Genomic DNA, 18943 nt, shown 5'->3' with positions numbered 1-18943 from the left:
TACAAGCACCTGGAGGTAGGGAAATACCCCTGTATGTCTAAACTGAAATAAATAAAATAACACAGTTCTTAACTCTCTTCTGCTGTTGATTCTCACATTGCTATAAAAATGGGCCAGCAGCTGCAAACTGCTGTTGTTCCATTTTCACTGCTTATGGTGGTCTCCAGACTTGGAAACTTGCTTCCTACTACCAGGCAGAAATGAGACTGATGAACAAAATGGCATCAGGATAGTTCTGCTAATAGACCATGGCTGTCAGCTGCTGGGTTACTGATTCTGAGTTATGTGTTGCAGTCTGTGAGGCAGACAAACTATATGTTTTTTAAGAGAGCCCAGTGCCCGCTCCTGTCCCTAGTGGTTCTGCACAGTGGAGACAAGCAAGGCAAAAAGCTCTGGGTAGATGGAGCCCTGCATGTCTGACAGAGCACAAACAGTGCTTGTGGAGCAGGATGACCCCTGTAGTGGCCAGCACATCGGGGACTTTGCTTGTGTTTTTAGTACTCACAAGGAGGAGGTAAACAATTCAAGGCTTATTCTGGAGCCATGCCAGAACAGATTTATAAAAGGTAAAAAGCAGCGACACCAGGGCATGCTGGGAGACTGAATGATGATGTTGCAGCTGTGTGCTGACAGTATTCAGTAGATTCGGTTTTGAAAGCTCCACATGAGGAGTAACTTACATGAGGACCTTGGACACGCACAGAGAACTGCTGCTCTGCCTGAGATGAGCTGAGCTGAAACTCCCCATTGCAAATACAGTGCAGAAAACATTTACCTTTGTCAAGAGGGTCATCATTGTGCTTCTCCAGAAAGGACACCCAGAGGGCTTTTGGGGTCGCTGAGTCAGATGGCTCACTTGGCAGGTCCTGAGCTTGAATACTAATGTCAACTCACCCTCCCCCACCACTCCACCCCTTCTCTAATAGTCACACATACATACAGGAAGCGAAAGGCTGTTGTGACTCAGGACTGCGTAGGAGGGAGACCTCATTTTCCTCCAGGCTTGAGTTTTAATATGCATATCACTACTAGTGAGGTGAATCTTTATTGAATGCTTTAAATTCCCTGTATATTGACTGGGTAAATCACAGAAATGAAAATAACCACCATGAAGTGGGTGCGCTGTGGGCTATTAGGGATGGAGGAACTATTTACACTTAAACTTGTATTTACCCACACAGACCAATATCCACAAAATAAGCTCCTGTTTTCAGCCCTGGATACAGATATGCACCCTCTTACCCATACAGTTTCTCAGGGGTAATCTTGTGAACAAACAGCACTTCCCAATCAGTTCCAAGCGCATTTCCATACACAATTGTAAGAGCCCCTCCACCAGCACTTACTGAAAGGGATGGGTTGCCCTCATCTTCCACGGTGACAACCAGCCGGTAGAACCTCTGCTGCTCACGGTCTGGAGGGGACGGGCGGGTGGCGATTTCCCCAGTGACTCGATCCATGCGGAAGATGAGATCTTCATTCCCTTGGGTGATGTAGTAGGAAAGGACGCTGTTGAGCCCAACGTCCCTGTCGGTTGCTTGCACCTGAGCCACAGCAGTGCCTCCACCAACATTCTGGAGATCCATGGGTGGAAAGAGAACGGAAAGAAAGAAAAGTCAGCTTCCAGCACAGACTCATCTGAACAAAAAGGTTCACAGTGAAACAGCTCTCAGCAGTACCCTCCAACACAGCAAATGGGGGAAGGCTCCTCCAGCATTTTCATTATAAATCTCCAGGTACCTAAGCTGTACAGCTCTATGCTAGGTGAAAACTTGACAAAACAAAGAGTCGGCTTGAGGGAAATTGGACAATGGTCTCAATATTTTTCCATGGCACCTACCAGGCCTGGAGATCAAAGCTATCTGGGGAAGATAGAGCATGAACAGGTGAAGTACAGTTCTCCCCACACCACTCTGCCTATGTGCTTCACCCTCAACTTGCAAGGATTATCTCTAGGGCTGAAATGTTAGTTCAGTTACCAGCTCAATCCAGGAATGCTGTGGAGGCATGCCAGCTAAGGTGATAATTACTTTACTGCCACTCGTGATTGTGGCTTTTCCAGTGTAGACACCATTATCTTAGGAAGTGAGACCACAACTACCAGCTCATTTCACACAGGCCCGAGGAGCTGTCAGATGGAAACCACGTTTTGCCACTATCTGTTCAGCTGAGCGTTAAACCACTGAGCTGGCAGGGAAAGGCATAGTACCTTGTTACAACTCCTCACCTTTGTACGACTCTACTAAACAATAACTTTTAAAATGAAATTTCACATGGTGTCATTTCATAACTTGAGCCATTTACAAAACAAACCAGCCTGTCAGGCCAGTGCCCAGGGGCCTGCCCAGGCGCATCCCACTAATACCCAGAATGGCTTCAGTTGGCTGGAATAGCGCTGAATGCATTTTGCTCTGGCCCATGCCTGCCCTGAAGCCATGTGCAGCTGAACAGATGTTGAGCCTGTTGTCAGCAAGGGGTAACTCTTCTAGGGTAGCTCTAGCCAAACAAAAGGCAAAGCCAAGCAGCTGATTTCCCAGGGCCAGTGGCACAAATGATTCAGATACAAATTAAATAGAGAAGTGTGTTCGGATAAACTATTACGTTTAATTCAAAGCTATAAATCATATACACCATGCAGATATAACAAGGTGTCACAGGCTACACACACATTATTTGTATTTTATTTTTCATAATCACATTAGGATACCCCAGTTCAGGAAACAAGTTTCCTTTTTCCTGCTTGGTGGTGTTTTATTGCTTAATTATCAAACTTTCAGAGACTGTTTCCCAATAGCAATTCATATTCTGGGGAGGGAATTCTCTTTAATTACATGTTATTTTCTGGAAGTTTCATCAGCCCGTTAGGTCATTCAGTTTTTCCTGGCAGTTGTATGATGCCACTTAATGAGCAGAACAATGGGTTCAAAACATCCTCCAAAGAATTTTGTTTCAAATGAAGTTATCCACGTCTCTTGTTCAGAGGAATCAGGAATTGGCATGGTATTTTCTGGAGGAAATTGTTTGAAAACATGGTCCCTCTTGGCAGATCAGCACGATCTCAGCATACACCGGGACAAGAGTCTGAGAGTCCGATTCCAGGCTAGGGCCAAGCTCAGAATGACACCTGAGAGGGGTGAAGAGGGCTGTGGGCCACCTTTTGCTTCCTGGATCCTATAGGTGGCTAGGGACTGGACAAGCCCCTGTGGTAAGTTAGAGCTACCCCAAAGACTGCTCTATAATTTATGCTGCCCCCAACGGCTCCCTGTGGAGCTGTCCATTAGCCAAGAACAAGAAGAGTGCATTGTGCTTGGGCCATGCCTCCTCTGATAAGTACCTATGCTGAGGACTGCAAGAGAGGGAGCAGAGCCATACACCTGGCCCTATATCACTGAGGAATCCTACTGATACTGACAGTATTCCCCAGTGAGACGATCCACTGGCTTTACAGCCCCTAGGCTGGATTCCCAGGAAATCAGCATACAGCGGGTCCTGTGTGCAGGCATGTTTCATTTCGGGGGAAAACTGAGACTGTTATGTAAGGCAGCAGAACTGCTTACCTCATTAACACTAACATTGTATCCAAAGGGATTCCCAATGATTGGTGGGTTATCGTTGACATCCAGGATATTAACTCTTAGTGTGTGCTCTTTTCTCCGAGGTGGGACTCCACTGTCAGATGCCTGGATCTGCAGTGAAGCATAATGGTTACATCTGGGCAGAAGCTGTTTTTTGGTCAAATCTCGTTGGAAAAAAAAAGACACCTATAGTGCCACAAAACCAAAAAATATTCCATAAATAGGCCCTGCCCAATAGGTGAGATCCAAAATTTAAGTTTTCCATTAAAAGAAAAAGTTTTAACAAAATCTAAGAGCAATAAAAACAGTGTAACCAATTAAAAAGAAACAATTTTTAAAATTATATGATTTTTAAGAACTTTTCTTCCATTGCACCAACAAACCTTTGCAGCTGTCTCTGTTTAGCATAAAAAAAAAGCACTGAAACACCATTTCCCCCCCTTTGATTCCCCTTCTACATGATGGTGCTCCTTAAAATACTTGGAGAACCACCTTGTAAGGCTATCAAATGTGTCCATATATTTTTGTTTCTAATGTACAGCCCTCTCTAGCTAGCTCCGAGAAGAGGAACCACAGCTATCACCTGGGGAAAGGATGAGAGAACAAACACGTGACAGATGTCATTTCTTAATGCACTGGAAGGCACTCAGATATTGTGATGATACGGGCATTATAAGAACCCATACAAACTAGAATAGAATGTTAAAATTGCTGCTGTGGTACAGTTTTGCACCTCTATTTGGAGCGCCAGCTGTTAAAATGCTGAGCTGTAAATAACTATATAATATTACAAACCAGCCTATTTTGTGACAATCAAAATATACGCTGTACCACCATCTATTCAGCAATGCACAGCATTGTGTCATTACACTTACATACATACACACACACACAGAGATGTGCAATACTTTGCATGAAATAAGCAGCACATACAGGGAAACTATAGTATTTTTGGTGTGGAAAATTTTCCAATGATTAGTACAACCAGCCACAAAAGTACCTGCAGCATCACATGAATGACAGTCAGAAACTACAGTTTCAGGCAGTCAAACTTCACCCACTAAAGGCAACATTTGGACCATCTAGATGGGTAATGAGTTTCTGTATCTTGACTATTTGCCTTGCCCAGTGAATGGTGCATATTGCAGAAAATGCAGCTAAGATGGTGGAAAACTCCAAGTTACCTTTAAGGTGTAGTGATCCAGCAGTTCTCTATCCAATGGCCTTCCCACAAACACCTCTCCATAGGTATTGTTGGTGGTGCGTATCTCAAAGACGGTACCTATATTTCCTGATGTCAGAGAAAAGGCCACCTGCAAGAAGGAAATAAATAATGGAAAGTGTGGGGAAGTGAGGAGCAGTGAGGTTAGGGAAGGGGGAAGAAAAGGGGGAGAGAAACAGTCATTACAAAGTGACAAGTTCTTATTAAACCTGGCTCCTGCTTGCCCTTGTGCTGAAAATCCAACACAACAGTCTCTCTCAGAGTATTTCGTACACGTGCTGCTGGTTTCGGGTGGAACCAGAAAGAATTCAGAAAAATAGCTCATAGAAACATTAACCAAACATCTAGTGCCAATCCAGGTTCCAGTTCAGATGTTGTGAGCGTTCTCAATTTGAGAAAGTTTTTATTCTATGTGAATTGATTTGCTCATCTCTGCTCTGTTTGACCACATGTTCCAGGTTTCAGCATAACTGAGGCTGTCACTGAGGCATACAGACACAGGACCAAATTGATATTATTAGAGAATGATAATAATAAATACTATATTTATTAGCAGTAGCACCCAGTGTGTGCTACATGCTTTCCAAACACTAAAGAAAGATGGTCACTCCTTGGAAGACCTCAGTCTGAGGAAAGGAACTCTCTGACTTCAATAGGCTTAGAATGTGGTAAATGTGAAGTAACATCTGAATTCATCAGAGTTACTCTGGAAATACACTGCTAAGGATTAGGTCAGGGGTAGGCAACCTATGGCATGCGTGCCGAAGGCGGCACGCAAGCTGATTTTCAGCGGCACTCACACCGCCCGGGTCGTGGCCACCGGTCCGGGCAGCTCTGAATTTTAATTTAATTTTAAATGAAGCTTCTTAAACATTTTAAAAACCTTATTTAATTTACATACAACAATAGTTTAGTTATATATTATAGATTTATAGAAAGAGACCTTCTAAAAATGTTTAATGTATTACTGGCACCTGAAACTTTAAATTAGAGTGAATAAATGAAGATGGCACAGCACTTCTGAAAGGTTGCCGACCCCTGGATTAGGCTGATTAATTTTGAGTAAGAAACTCACTGGAATCTCACGGCATCTAATTAATTCTTCCAGCAGATTAAGGAAGTAACAAAGTTCCAAAGCCAGAGTTTCCTGTTTTAATCTGGATAGAAATCCCCTGCTGTCCATTGTGAGGGTAGAAAAAACATATTCCCCCCCCCCCCAATTTTCAGGCCCACTGTTGCACATGGCAGCTGTCACAGCATCTTGGCTCTGAAGGGAATGCTTAATATGTCCTTCCTCTGACACCCTTCACAGTCACCAAAGCAGCCCTTACCGTTAGTGTTTTTGGCACTATCCATCCCACACTAAAAGAGCAGCCCCATTGCCAAATATTATGGTGTTCGCGTTCATAAGGATCAGAGTTCAGTACTCTGATCTTAGAGACCCAGAGCAGGGAGTAGCTGGAAAGGAGCTTGCTGAGGAGGTTCTAGAGAAATCTTGCTTGAGAAACATTAATGAGGCCTTGTAGGATTGCCATAAAAAGGTTTTGCTCTTTGGGAATATGTGCAAGGTGTGCAGGAAGCAGACCTGCTGAGGTATAAATTAGGAACTCCATCCTCCTCCTTTCTTCATGAAGCTTGTTCCACTGTTGGGCCTGAGTCATTGTCAAAGCATGTATCTGAATTCAGGAGTTCCTATCTGTCAGTCATGTGCTCAGTCCAACAGCTCGCAGTGCCTCATAGCTTGAATGGAAATATTCCTTCATAACTTGGAATAAGCAAAATCTGCCTCCTCCATCCCACTCGCTCACCCATCTTCCTTTCTGTAGGTCCCAGTATAGTTTGTAGCTGCATAAGCATTGGTACCTGCCCGTTGCTTCCTGCATCTGGGTCTCTGGCCAAGACTACAGCAATTCGCCTCCCAATGGCACTGTCCTCTGCTACGCTCACCGCAGAATCAGAGGTGATGTCAAACTGTGGGCTGTTGTCATTCTCATCCAGAACGGTGATTGTTACCTGTTGAACGTGAGTGCAGAGATTAACAAGAGGCTTTATCAGGAGCACGGCTCTTGATAATTTTCCTGAAGGCAACCGTGCTGGATGGGATAGCCTTTCGGGTGAAACTGAGATATGTGTAGAGTATCTTAAAGATCATAAACTGGCATTCCAGTGTTGCCTTCCAATCCCATTGTATTAAATCTCACCAGGTGTGCTGACAATGTCAGAAGAACTATACAGGCCCTGCTGAGTGGCTGGGGACTCCCTTTTCACAACCTTTGGCATGCGGTTAGTGTTAAGTGCATTTGAGAGCTCCTGGAAGGGAAGGACAGATGCACTGACAGCAGACCCTAAATCCTTCCTCACTTGGTGCTGCTGATAGATCTCAAGCTTGACTCACTGAAGGGGCTGGTGCAGTTCAGCTGAAAAAGGATTAAGAGCCGTGATAACATTACTGTTGTTTAATAACATAATATACAGAGATATACCTATCTCATAGAACTGGAAGGGACCTTGAAAGGTCATCGAGTCCAGTCCCCTGCCTTCACTAGCAGGACCAAGTACTGTCCCTGACAATTTGTGTGTGCGCGCGCGCACACCCCAGATCCCTAGGTGACCCCCTCGAGGATTGAGCTCTCAACCCTGGGTTTAGCAGGCCAATGCTCAAACCACTGAGCTCTCCCTCCCATTAGGGTTAAGGATGGGACCCATGACACTCATTTTACTTTTTGGAGTCCAAGGTCTCAAGTGTTGAAAAGCTGCTGCACTAACTCCTCCAAACTTATTGAAGATGTCTAATTCAAACAGGAATGAATTGAGGGAAGTCCTATGGCCTGTGTTATACTGGAGGTCAAATTAGATGATTATGCTGGTCCCTTCTGGCCTTATAACCTATAACGCATGAATCTTCTGCATATGCATGTAAGGTAGACAAGGGAGGGGTGAAGGCTGGCGTGAGAGGGGGAAGACAGTGTGGCACTTGAGGGGGTTTCCTCCACTCAGAGCTCTCAGTTTTAACTGGCTACTTAGACATTGTATAGACCCATCCCAGCAGGGGATGCTCTGCTAGTATTGTGCAGGCTCAGGCCTTTGCTGTTAAACTCACGAGAATTCACAGGCCTTGTCTACACACAAGCTTGCCCTGGTTATTTTGATTTCATTTACACTGGGAAGTATTTGATATAGACTAAATCGACATAAGCCATTTATAAGCTGGCCTGAGTGTTCACACAGAAGTTTGCATCCATTTCACTAAACTGCTGCACTCTAGGAAAGTTTTGGGTGTGAACAAGCCCAGAGTTTCCTTCCTGGGATGATGGATACACTTCTTCCCAGTTAGACAGGATGATACTCTGGTCCACACACGATGGATCCACAATTCTATGGACAGATGGGTTCCATGCCTAAGCTGCAATCTGTGTACCATTCAGCTGTGTCAGGTAAACAGCAATGCAGAGAGACAGGAGGGATGGATACAGAGAAACCTAATACACACAGCTCCATAAATAAAATCAGTTGTGATTCAGCATTCGTATTTATAAATGCAGCACTAAGACGCAACAGTGGTAGTAACATCAGCAGGAAAGAGAAGTGTTAGATACAGATGTTGCTCAGCAACTCAAAGAGGAGACAAGCATCTGCCTCTTCTGTGACTAGCCAGAGGAAATACTGTCGTCATGTTCAAAATTAAAAACTTATACACTATATATAATGGGAGAGAAAGAGAGGAAGAACATTTTTGTTCTTGAGGCTCTATTTATGGGTGCTAACAGTCCCCAGGTGCAGAGCTAGTCAATGTGATCACGTCCTGGAGGAAACCTGTGGGTTTTTTTGAGTTTGGGTGACTGTTATTGTTATAGCTAAAAAAGGCAGGAGAGCGGAAAACCCAGTCGGCTCAAGAAGAAAATCTGCAGCTGCTGAAGCAAGCTCCCACTACACAAGGGAGGGTATGTTTCTTGGAAGCTGGCTTACCTTCTTTCCAGACCCTTTAGTAAACTTAGCCCACCTTCCTTGTACACCTACTTGGATGGCCACAGAGGGGCCAGATGCTAATCTGGTAGAAATCAGTAGAGTTCCTGGACTTCAATTCAGCTATGCTGATTTATGCCAGCTGAGAATCTGGCCCCAGATGTGCTTTTTAAAATACTCCACAAAAAATCCAGGTGAAGCGAACATGAAAACTGTGTTGCTGAGTACTCATGAGTCAGGAGACAACAAAGTTGAGGCTGCAAGGGTCGGGGGGAAGAGTAAAGAGGGTTCGAAGAGCCTCCCCCACCCTCTGCACAGAGTCTAGGATTGATCATAGTCCTTGAATTCCCAAAGCACAAGGACTGGGGAACCCTAGTACCAGCAGCAGCACTAGAAACCTCACAGGAGTGGAGACGAAAGCGCCAAGGCTCTAGCTCCCCTTCACCCCAGCCTTGGCGGGTGGAGCTGGGCAGGGGCACTGGGGAGTACATGCTATTACCTGTTAAAGGATAAGAGTAGATGCTACCACTCTGGGTGGTGCCCAGTTCTCCTGGAGCTGCCCCCTATTCAGGACCAGACACAAGTTTTGCACAGCTACCTATGCAGTGACTATCAGAGAGGAAGGCAGACAGGAGGAAGGAAGGGAGGCATTAAACTAGGAACAAACACTCTTACCTTCTGTTGGAGGGAAGCAGAATGGGAAAGAAAAAGAAAAAAAATACAGTTAACAGATCTTTCCCTTCTCTTTTAAAAACCATGGCATGAGCTAAGTGCTTTAGAAAGGTGAGGGAAGGGGAGGTTGGTGGAACCAGAACAGTGCAGGCAGGTGCTGTGCAAACTTCCCCTCCATAGCTTTGCCAGTGCACTTTAATCCACGCCCAGAGCACCCAATTGCTATTCCAGCTCGGAGACTCTCCTGAGCAGGGACTGCCAGGCAGATTGCGCTGTGCAAGGTTCCTTTTTGTTGAGCAGCTTTGTGATGTGAAGGCAGGACCCCCCAGGGGAAAGGCAAACACTTCTATCAAAATTCAGATCATTTTATCAGTGTCAATCCCCCCCCCGCAAAAACACTTTCTGCAAGCCAATCAACATTCTATGGGTAATTTGCTTCACCCCACCCCTGGCCACTTGCTCCAAAACCTCAATCTTCGGACTACAGAATTAACCCAGAAATTACCATGAGAGTGTCTAGAGAGAAAAGAAGCTGACACCCTGACTGCTGGAGGCCAGTATCAATTGCCTGAGCAGACATCATTTTTAAAGCCAACAAATGTATCAAAATTCAAGCTATTGGAGTCCTTTAAACCACAGCATATGATCCTCAAATGATATTCAGTGTCTGATTTAAAACAAAAAAAGAAAATTAGGAGTTAAAATCTCTAGGTCAGATCCTCAGCTGGTGTAAATCAGCGTAACTCCATTACCTTTACACCAAGGACCTGACCTGTAGATCCAATCCTTAGCTGATCTTTTGTGCTAGGCGTTGTAGGATATATGACCTACAAGTTGCCTGCAGATCATAAATCTTTGCAACCCCAAGGACAGTGGGGGTATTCAGGAAGGAGTGTTAACCACACAGTTACACTATCAAATATTTTAGACCCCAAATTTTACCTACCTGAGAATTGTTTTAATCTGGTGAGTAATCTCCTCCAAACTCTAAACAGTTCCTTTTTTGAAAAGCCCAGCACTCTTATGTAGAAATTAAACCACCACACCCCATGTTTATGTACATGACCCTATAATACAGGGCTCTTGCACTCACTAATTTTCTGGAGGGCTTGGCAAGAGTCCAGTGCTTAGTTTAGGAGTGGGAGCAATACCATATGCCTAGGACCCAACCAAGAGACCTCACGGAGGTTATTCAAGGAAACTTCAGGTTAACAATCACCTCACCATACAACCCATGAGTTAGCAGTTCAGGAGATAGCACTGCAGAGAGCTGCCAGGGAGAGAGAGAGGAAGGCATGTGCAAAGAGAAAAGGGGAAAAAAAAGAAGGAAACTCTTGGAAGCGTGGTGAGCACCGTGATGGCATGGTGGAGACCCCAATTATGGCGGTGTGGTGGGCATGATGCTGCCATGGCAGAGCCCCAAGTCTTAGCACTGTTAGAGGAGGGGCACAACCACAAAATGATTCATGTTTAGCAGAAAATGCACATCTGAAAGTACCTGGGTGGATGCAGACCAGGCACATTGCAGTGGGGATTCACCTGACCCTTGGGGAAGGAGAGAGGTGAGATTGTGAGTTGCAAAACTATTAGAACACTAGCTTCTTAGGGAGCTGTAGTTGCAAGCCTCTGAGGAGGCCACTGTAGACTGTTCTCCCAGCAGGGCAGCTGCACCCTGGGGAGGTGGATAAAGATTAAGCGGGTTAGAAGTAGGAAACAAAAGGCAACCCTTCAGAAGGAGAGGTGAGTGATGGTTGGCTGGGATACTCCTTCCCAAACAAGAGAAATAAAAGGATGTTCTCATCATGCGTCAGCTCTTGTTTGGCTTGTACCAAGTCTAGGATAAAGGACTACTGCGAAAACAGCTAAAATCCACTCACCACAGTAGAATCAACCTTTGGTCCACCATCATCTGCCACTACTGTTAAAGTGTAGAAATCCCCCTTCTCTCGATCCACCTGGCCTTTGACTGTGATGACACCCTACAGGGGACAAACCACCACAAAGATTGTGAATACCCATGTTGTGCTTACTGCTCAAGCACCTAAAGCTGGCCGGATTGGCCATTGTTAGCTACGTACAGTGATTCCATTGATCTTGAACAGGGACAGTGCCTGAGCATTGGTGTTGGGATCAAACTTGTAGGTGATCTGGTTCAGGTTGTCAATGGAGCGTGCCAGGACGCGCAGCACCTCTGAGCCTGTGGGGATGTTTTCTGTGATCACTGCCTCATAGGTGAGGTTTGAGAACTGCACAGCCTCATCCAGTTCATTCAACAGGCTGACATAGACACTGCAGAAACCTTGGTTGTTGGGGGGTGCCTGGTCTGTGGCAGAGACGTTAATCAGGTAACTGGTTTTTGTCTCATAGTCCAGGTAGTCGATGGTGGTGATGAGGCCAGTGCTCTCATCAATTTCAAACTTCCCCTCAGAGCCAGACAGGATTTTATAATTCACCAGACCTCCATTCCCTGGGGGAGGAACAAATGATCAGAGTTAGACTGGACTTCACAGAGAAGCAGACAAGACCACAGGACCCCTAACTTTGCCCAGCAGGTCGACTTGCTGAAAGCCTGAGGGGTGCCCCTAATCTACTTAAAATGGAAGAGGTTACAGATATTCTTATATCTAATATGGAGGTGAAGCCCGAGTCCCAGAATGTAATGTTCCATCTTGATTTGAGTTAGCTGAAGCACTTTAAGCCAAGACAGGTTAACCCCACACACAGCACAGCTGGTTTTATCATTTCTTTTACTATTTTAGTGATTTTTCCTCTAAGCTGCCCAAAGGTACTAATGAGATGGTATGACAGACCTCCTCCCTTCCCTGAGAAGGCTTGGGACAAAGCAATGACTAAATGTCCATCTATCAATGGACTGGCCTCTGCTGTCTGGAGTAAAAGAACCCCAAATCAGAGGAACTAGACAGGTCAGCTGCAGGCTTGAGCCTCCCTAAGCGCTCTCTGTTATTTCAGGCACTAATCTGCATCCTTTGCACTCCCATACCAAGAGTGGGGAAGGAGAGGCAAGAATTCACTCACACAACCAGAGACAGATGGTGTGATCCCACAAGAGGCTGGGGAGCAGGGGTGGCAGATTTTTGCAGCTCACCACAACCTCCTTACCTGTGTCTCGATCTGTTGCCCGGACAACTGCGACAGAAGTTCCAATCCCTGCAGTCTCTCGCAGCCCTAGACGGTTATACTGCCGTTGGGTAAACACAGGCACCTCATCATTTACATCTTCCACATACACTATCACCTGGGGGAATCGCCAAAACAAACCATTAGTGTATTGCACACTGTCTGGAATTTGTCCTGAAGAAAACAATGAGAAAGAGGCTTCCCTGGCAGAAGGAGCTGCTCTCTTGCATTTCAAGGACTGGGAGCCTCTCCACAGACCAGTACTATCAGAACATAGATACTCCCCGCTTCAGTGGATACCACTAGGAGAAGTTACAAGTACAAATCATGACATTCCCCCGTGAGTCCATCTCACGTAATTCCAATAAAAAGAAAAAATATATAGCTGGGAAGCTGATAACAGTAATAAAGTGATTGCCCAATTTTGTGTTTTTTTGCCAACTTGTCACCAACATTGGTGAATTTTGTGAGTTTGCTTTATTTGCTAGGGAGATGGCAACCACTAGTTCAAATCCTGGTAGAGCTGACTCGGCCCTGCCTCCTTCTGAGGTAGACACAATTTGAATTCTATGCACTTTACTGTGTAAGAGTCATTGGGACGAGACCTTAAAAAGTGAGATCCTATTTGTGCCACATAGGCATTAATGATCCTGTGTTAAATTTTGTAAGTGTTGCGGTCCACTTAGCGTGTAGGCCAAAATATCCTTTCTCCACGAATGGTGTGCTGCAGACTGGCTATCTGCCAGCTTGTTCCGGGCCTCCTCTTCCACAGTTGAATGGTGGTGTTTGTATATAGGCCTCAATCCTAGAATTGCATCCACATAGGCAGATTCCTGCATCCATACAGAACTCTGCTGAAGTCAGTGGGTCTGCATACTACAGAGGTTCACCTACATGGATCCGACTGCAGGATTGGGGCCTGGATCGTGAAGTTCTTTGGGATCCTTCAAGAAGAATGGAGTTGTACCTATAACAAATATTACTACGAATGACATTTATTTAAAGATGTCACTGGCCACACACCTGTATTTTCAGACAGATCACAAGTACAGCTGCCTTACAAAGCCACAATGTGAAAATAGCAAAAGGAAGCTAAGTAAGCAAGATTGTATATTCAAAAAGGAGGAGGGAAATTTCCATACCTGGACAAATATTGGGCAAGTGTAACCCTACAGTTAACCAGTTTTTCAATATCATGTTGTTTGTGTATGTATATTGTGTTCTGAAGTGATTACGTAGCTTCTTTTTTTCTAATTTGTGACTAAATAAATTCAGCATAACCCATTTCTAATCCCTTGAAAAAAATTCCCTTTGCTGATGATTCTCTTGCCAATTTTCAGCCTAATTACATTATGAAATGGCACAGAAAAAGATCCTCCACCCAAAAGCAGTACCCATAGAATTTCCATCAGTCATTTCTACAGCACTTTGCTGATATTTCCATCTCTGCTGACTCTGCACCGCAATGCGTGGAAATTACCAACATTTGATGAAAGCGCTCTAATATTTTGCACTAAAAAAGTCTCTCAAAGTTTTGTCTGGTTTTACCATTACCCTCTTGTTACTCCAGGTCTAGTCATGAGTGCTTTATCACTTCTGCTGATCTCCCTCACTCACCCCTTGCCAACCTTACTCTGATGTAGCTCCTCATTGCTTCTGCTGCACCCCTCTACCTCAACCTCAGTGATGTCCTTACCCTAACAGAGCTCCTCATTGATCCTTGTTCACTGTTGTAGGCTTCCACCTCCAGGACATGGGAGGAATTGTGCTCTCTGTCCAGGTTCCGTAAGCCCCGCATGACCAGCCCACTGCTGGGATTGATCCGAAAGTGGTTGTAATTGTTTCCTATCAGTAAACAAACAAAACACAACAAAGTGCATATCAATCAGTTCTCCAAGTGGAACAAACATCATGGGATCCCCACACACAGCAAAGCAGAATTGTGGAAAAGTGACTCAGAGGTGATACTTGTGTTGTTAAGTTTTAGAATGGGCATACATCCCCATAGCATTTGTTCATTGCCCTTGATTACCAAGCCTTATCCATACTAAGCACAACTCAGAACTACTTTAAAAGCTGGATTAACTAAGAATTTAATCCCCATCCACACTACAGAGAAACCATACTAACTAAACCATTCTCAACAAAACTGTGCTCAGGAGACTTCCTTTCCCTTTGCAGGGCCCAATCACGCCTCTAAAATGTGGTTGTGAAAAATTAAAAAAAAAATGTTGTGTGGATGCACATCACATTAATTCCCTAAAGAGGTAGTAATGTGGAGCAGGCTGTAATGGGTCAGCGTAAATGAAGGGTAATTACACTGGAATAGTGCTTTTTGAGACCTAACTACCACTAATTCATATATCTGGAAGTTTTACATCAACATGCAATTGCTTATCCTTACTCCTTTGGATTTATATTTAAAACATATGTTGTTAGAATTTAAGTGCATTAACTACATTATTATGCTGTCACCCATCTCAGTGATATAGGTAACAATGTCTATCTGATAGCTATTGCAGGCATCAAAAACCAAAACGACAATGCAACTAGAGTTACCATAGCAGAACCCAAAATTGTCAAGGACTTGACAATGAATGGGGGAGAGAATGATGAAATTTAATACACAGGGAAAGGGGTGTTTCTGTTAGCTGTAGGGCCCGCCAAAGAAGGCCAAAATGTGATGAAATAGTTGCATCATGCAAGTTTGCCAGTGTGCTTATCCGGCCAAAAGGTGATAGCAAAACTTCAGTTAACCAAATCACATAGACGCACAATTCCCTGTTGCAAAGAGGCACCTAGACTTACCCTTGACAATCCTGTACCACACTCTCCCATTAACACCTTCATCCGCATCTGTGGCTTTCACCTTTGAAAAGAAAAAAGCCAGTAAAGGCCAGTGATTTTCAGATTGTACCAAAAGCTATCTCCTTCTCCTGCTCTTATGCAAGGCCAAAAGCAACAGTCCTCAGATACACAGGATTGTCTTGTTTCCCCAAATCCTCTGGGTCACAGGGGCACATCTTTAAATATCCCTATTTCCCAATGGATTCAGAATCAGAGGTGCCTTTCCCATCTGGAAATCTCACCTCAACTATGGTTTAAGTGCATGGATAGACCTTTCTGTTGCTCTGTACTGTGAGTGAGGAGGTGTTGCTCCTTGGTCTTCTCTGCCTATGGCAGAAAGTAAATATATGAAATTCAATAAGGACAAATGCAAAGTACTCCACTTAGGAAGGAACAATCAGTTGCACACATACAAAATGGGAAATGACTGCCTAGGAAGGAGTACTGCGGAAAGGGATCTGGGGGTCCTAGTGGACCACAAGCTAAATGAGTCAACAGGGTAACACTGTTGCAAAAAAAGCAATCATTCTGGGATGTATTAGCAGGAGTGTGATAAGCAAGGCACAAGAAGTAATTCTTCCTCTTTACTCCACACTGATTAGGCCTCAACTGGAGTATTGTGTCCAGTTCTGGATGCCACATTTCAGGAAGGATGTGGACAAATTGGAGAAAGTCCAGAGAAGAGCAACAAAAATGATTAAAGGTCTAGAAAACGAACTATGAGGGAAGATTGAAAAAATTGGGTTTGCTTAGTCTGGAAAAGAGAAAACAGAGGGGACATGATAAGTTTTCAAGTACATAAAAGGTTGTTACAAGGAGGAGGGAGAAAAATTGTTCTTCTTAACCTCTGAGGACAGGAAAAGCAGTGGACTAAATTGCAGCAAGGGAGGTTTAGGTTGAACATGAAGAAAATCTTCCTAACTGTCAGAGTGGTTAAGCAATGGAATAAATAGCATAGGGAAGTTGTGGAATCTTCATCCATTGGAGATTTTTATGAGCAGGTTAGACAAACACCTGTCAGGGATGATCTAGATAATACTTAGTCCTGCCATGAGTGCAGGAGACTGGACTAGATGACCTCTCGAGGTCCCTTCCAGTCCTATGATATATATAATTAGCCTAAGCTAATTGGGTACCCCAAGGTTCCAGATGACTGATCTTCATTAACACATTTGTCAATTATCTGGAAAAGGCGGAACATCTACAGATAACACAAAATAATTTAGGTTAGCTAAGATTAGCGAAGATGCCAAAGAACTTCAGAGGGACCTAATAAAGCTCGGGGAACAGGCAGCATGATGACAGATGAAATTTATCCTTGACACATGCAAGGAAATGCACACTGGAAGAAATAAGTTGAATTTCTCCAACACATTGTTCTAATGATTCAGGAAAAAGACCTGGGTGTCACTACAGACAGCTCAATGAAACCTCTGCTCAATGTGCAGCGGCTGCTGTCAAGAAACAGACAGACTGTTAGGATACACATACACAATAGGATAGAAGATAACACTGCAAATGTTATAATGACATAATATATGTCTATGGTATGCCATCACCTGGAGTACTGTGTTCAGTTCTGGTCAACCTATCTCTAAAAAGATACAGCAGAAACAGAGCAGGTGCTCAAGTGGGTGACAAAAATGACTATCAGCATAGAATGACTTCCAGATGAAGAGAGACTGGGGCTGCTTAGTTTAGACTGGGGATGAATAAGACAGAGAATGATGGAAGTATGCAGTAGTGAACGGTATACAAAAGAGTAAATAGGAGCACTCACCTGACCTTTCCCATAATGCAAAATAAAGGTGACCGTCAATTAACTTAAATGGCAGACAATTTAAAACTGATAGAAAGAAATATTATTTATGCAATAGAGCCAACAACCTTTGGACTCAAATCATGGACTCAAATCATAGAGCTATCATAAAAGCTTCATGTAGATGCTGAGACTAGTATATATATTATGCTATATACAGGCAATATAACCCCTTATGATTTAGGGCAAAAACAAACCCTAGTTGAGGGGATTGTGAAGAAATGTCCTTTCTGGTTATTCCATAATTGTCCATCATGGGTTTTTTTGCATCGTGCTTTGAAGCATCTGGTTCTGGCCAATATCAGAGACAAGTTACTGGATTGGATGGATCATGGGAGGATAATTCCTAAGTCCTAGATACACAGTGTTGAATGAAATGTTGCCAAACACTCGGGGAGACTTTACATAATGGGTCCACCTGGTGTTTCTATGGAACACTACAGGGTTTCCCCTCCCCATGAGCACTTTCCAGGAACCTACGCCCAAACATCCTTCTTGCTCCGCCTCTGTTTGACCTTCAGAGCTGTTTCAGCAAATCTGCCAACATCACAGCTATTAACAGCCTTCAAGCAGGATATTGAGGGGGTGGAGGGCATGAGTGTCTAATGCCTCCTACACCAGATGAATCAAATTTTTCTAATTTCCTTTCAAGGAGAGAAACAAACGCCTCTCTTTTCCCAATATGCAGAAGAAAAACAAGTGTAAATTGTGGCTATTGCTTTGCAAAATGACTGAGGTGAAAAAAAGGCATGAATGCACAGGAATTTGGGGAATTTCTCAAACATTTTTCTTGGTCTGTTTTGCCATGTAGGTATAAAAGTTTCATTCTGTCAAGGCTGTATGTTTTGGCTGAAAGTGTTACTGAATATTCTGGTTTAACAAAGCAGAAAGGGGATATGCAACAAAATCTCCAAAAATGGCATTACACAAAGGGTTTTATCTTGCCTTGTTGCAAAACAGATGTAAGGCCCAAATGATCAGAAGCGGCCACTGCATTGGGGTGCCGCAATTCATGGGTGTCCAGCTTCAGACACCTTTGGGCTGGTTTTCAAAGCAGCCTCAATTCTAAATGACATTCATAGGATACACAGGCTCTCAGAACCTCAAAGTCGGGTCCTAGGTGCCATCAATGGGGCACCCAAAAAGTGAAGACAGACCAAGTTAGTGGCCACTTTTGCAAATGTTGATGCCACAACCTCAAATCGTCCAGCTTTCCTTCCTGTGTCACACTCAGACCCATGTCTCCTCCTCAGTGCCTGTCCAGTCCATATCCCCCGGACACTCACCTTATAGCTCAACTCAAAGCGCTCCCATCCCCTCTCCTCCATGCTGAGAAATACATGATCATTAGACACTTCTGACTGCAAGCACAAAGCTAGTTTTTCTGCTGGCAAAGGGCAGGCCAAAGCACTTCGCCGCCTTCTCAGCTACCCTGGCATGGTCTGATTTTCAAAACCAATTTTAGCTTGGTCTGGGCCAATTTTTACTTACCCGTGAGCTCATTTTCTCTGAAAAGGGGACCTATTTCCAAGTGAAAAGTGTGTAAAATATAGCATATTTTGGGGTGACCTGAAACTATTTTCAGATTAGTAATGACATGGGGGAAAAGCTCACATTTCAAGCAGCTTTGACTTTCCTGCCAAGCAAACTATTTAACATGCCTGCACCATCAGGCTTTGAGTCTGTGAGCTCATTTCCAGGACAGGA

General features: G+C 44.1%; 1 protein-coding gene across 20 annotated transcripts in view; it reads right to left on the bottom strand.

Annotated features, from left to right (window-relative positions):
• The window catches only part of CDH23 (cadherin related 23), a 509234-nt gene that overhangs the window by 110800 nt on the left and 379491 nt on the right, over positions 1-18943 (bottom strand). For 16 of the 20 annotated variants that reach the window (XM_039481214.1, XM_039481216.1, XM_039481213.1 and 13 more), the window contains 10 exons: positions 15379-15439; positions 14267-14415; positions 12553-12688; positions 11511-11899; positions 11310-11411; positions 9436-9438; positions 6661-6810; positions 4760-4888; positions 3558-3686; positions 1347-1574 (listed from right to left, as the gene is read on the bottom strand). In XM_039481214.1, the coding sequence (XP_039337148.1) occupies positions 1347-1574; positions 3558-3686; positions 4760-4888; positions 6661-6810; positions 9436-9438; positions 11310-11411; positions 11511-11899; positions 12553-12688; positions 14267-14415; positions 15379-15439 (1476 nt within the window). Of the gene's footprint in view, positions 1-1346; positions 1575-3557; positions 3687-4759; positions 4889-6660; positions 6811-6998; positions 7215-9435; positions 9439-10930; positions 10978-11309; positions 11412-11510; positions 11900-12552; positions 12689-14266; positions 14416-15378; positions 15440-18943 lie in introns of those variants that run through there. The other 4 variants (XM_039481201.1, XM_039481218.1, XR_005582753.1 and 1 more) reach the window with 4 other exon arrangements.

The sequence above is a fragment of the Mauremys reevesii genome, linkage group 7, assembly GCF_016161935.1.
Source record: "Mauremys reevesii isolate NIE-2019 linkage group 7, ASM1616193v1, whole genome shotgun sequence".
Classification (NCBI taxonomy): domain Eukaryota; kingdom Metazoa; phylum Chordata; order Testudines; family Geoemydidae; genus Mauremys; species Mauremys reevesii.
The sequence above is the reverse complement of the archived record's forward strand: the minus strand, read 5'-3'. Positions and strand labels throughout refer to the sequence as shown.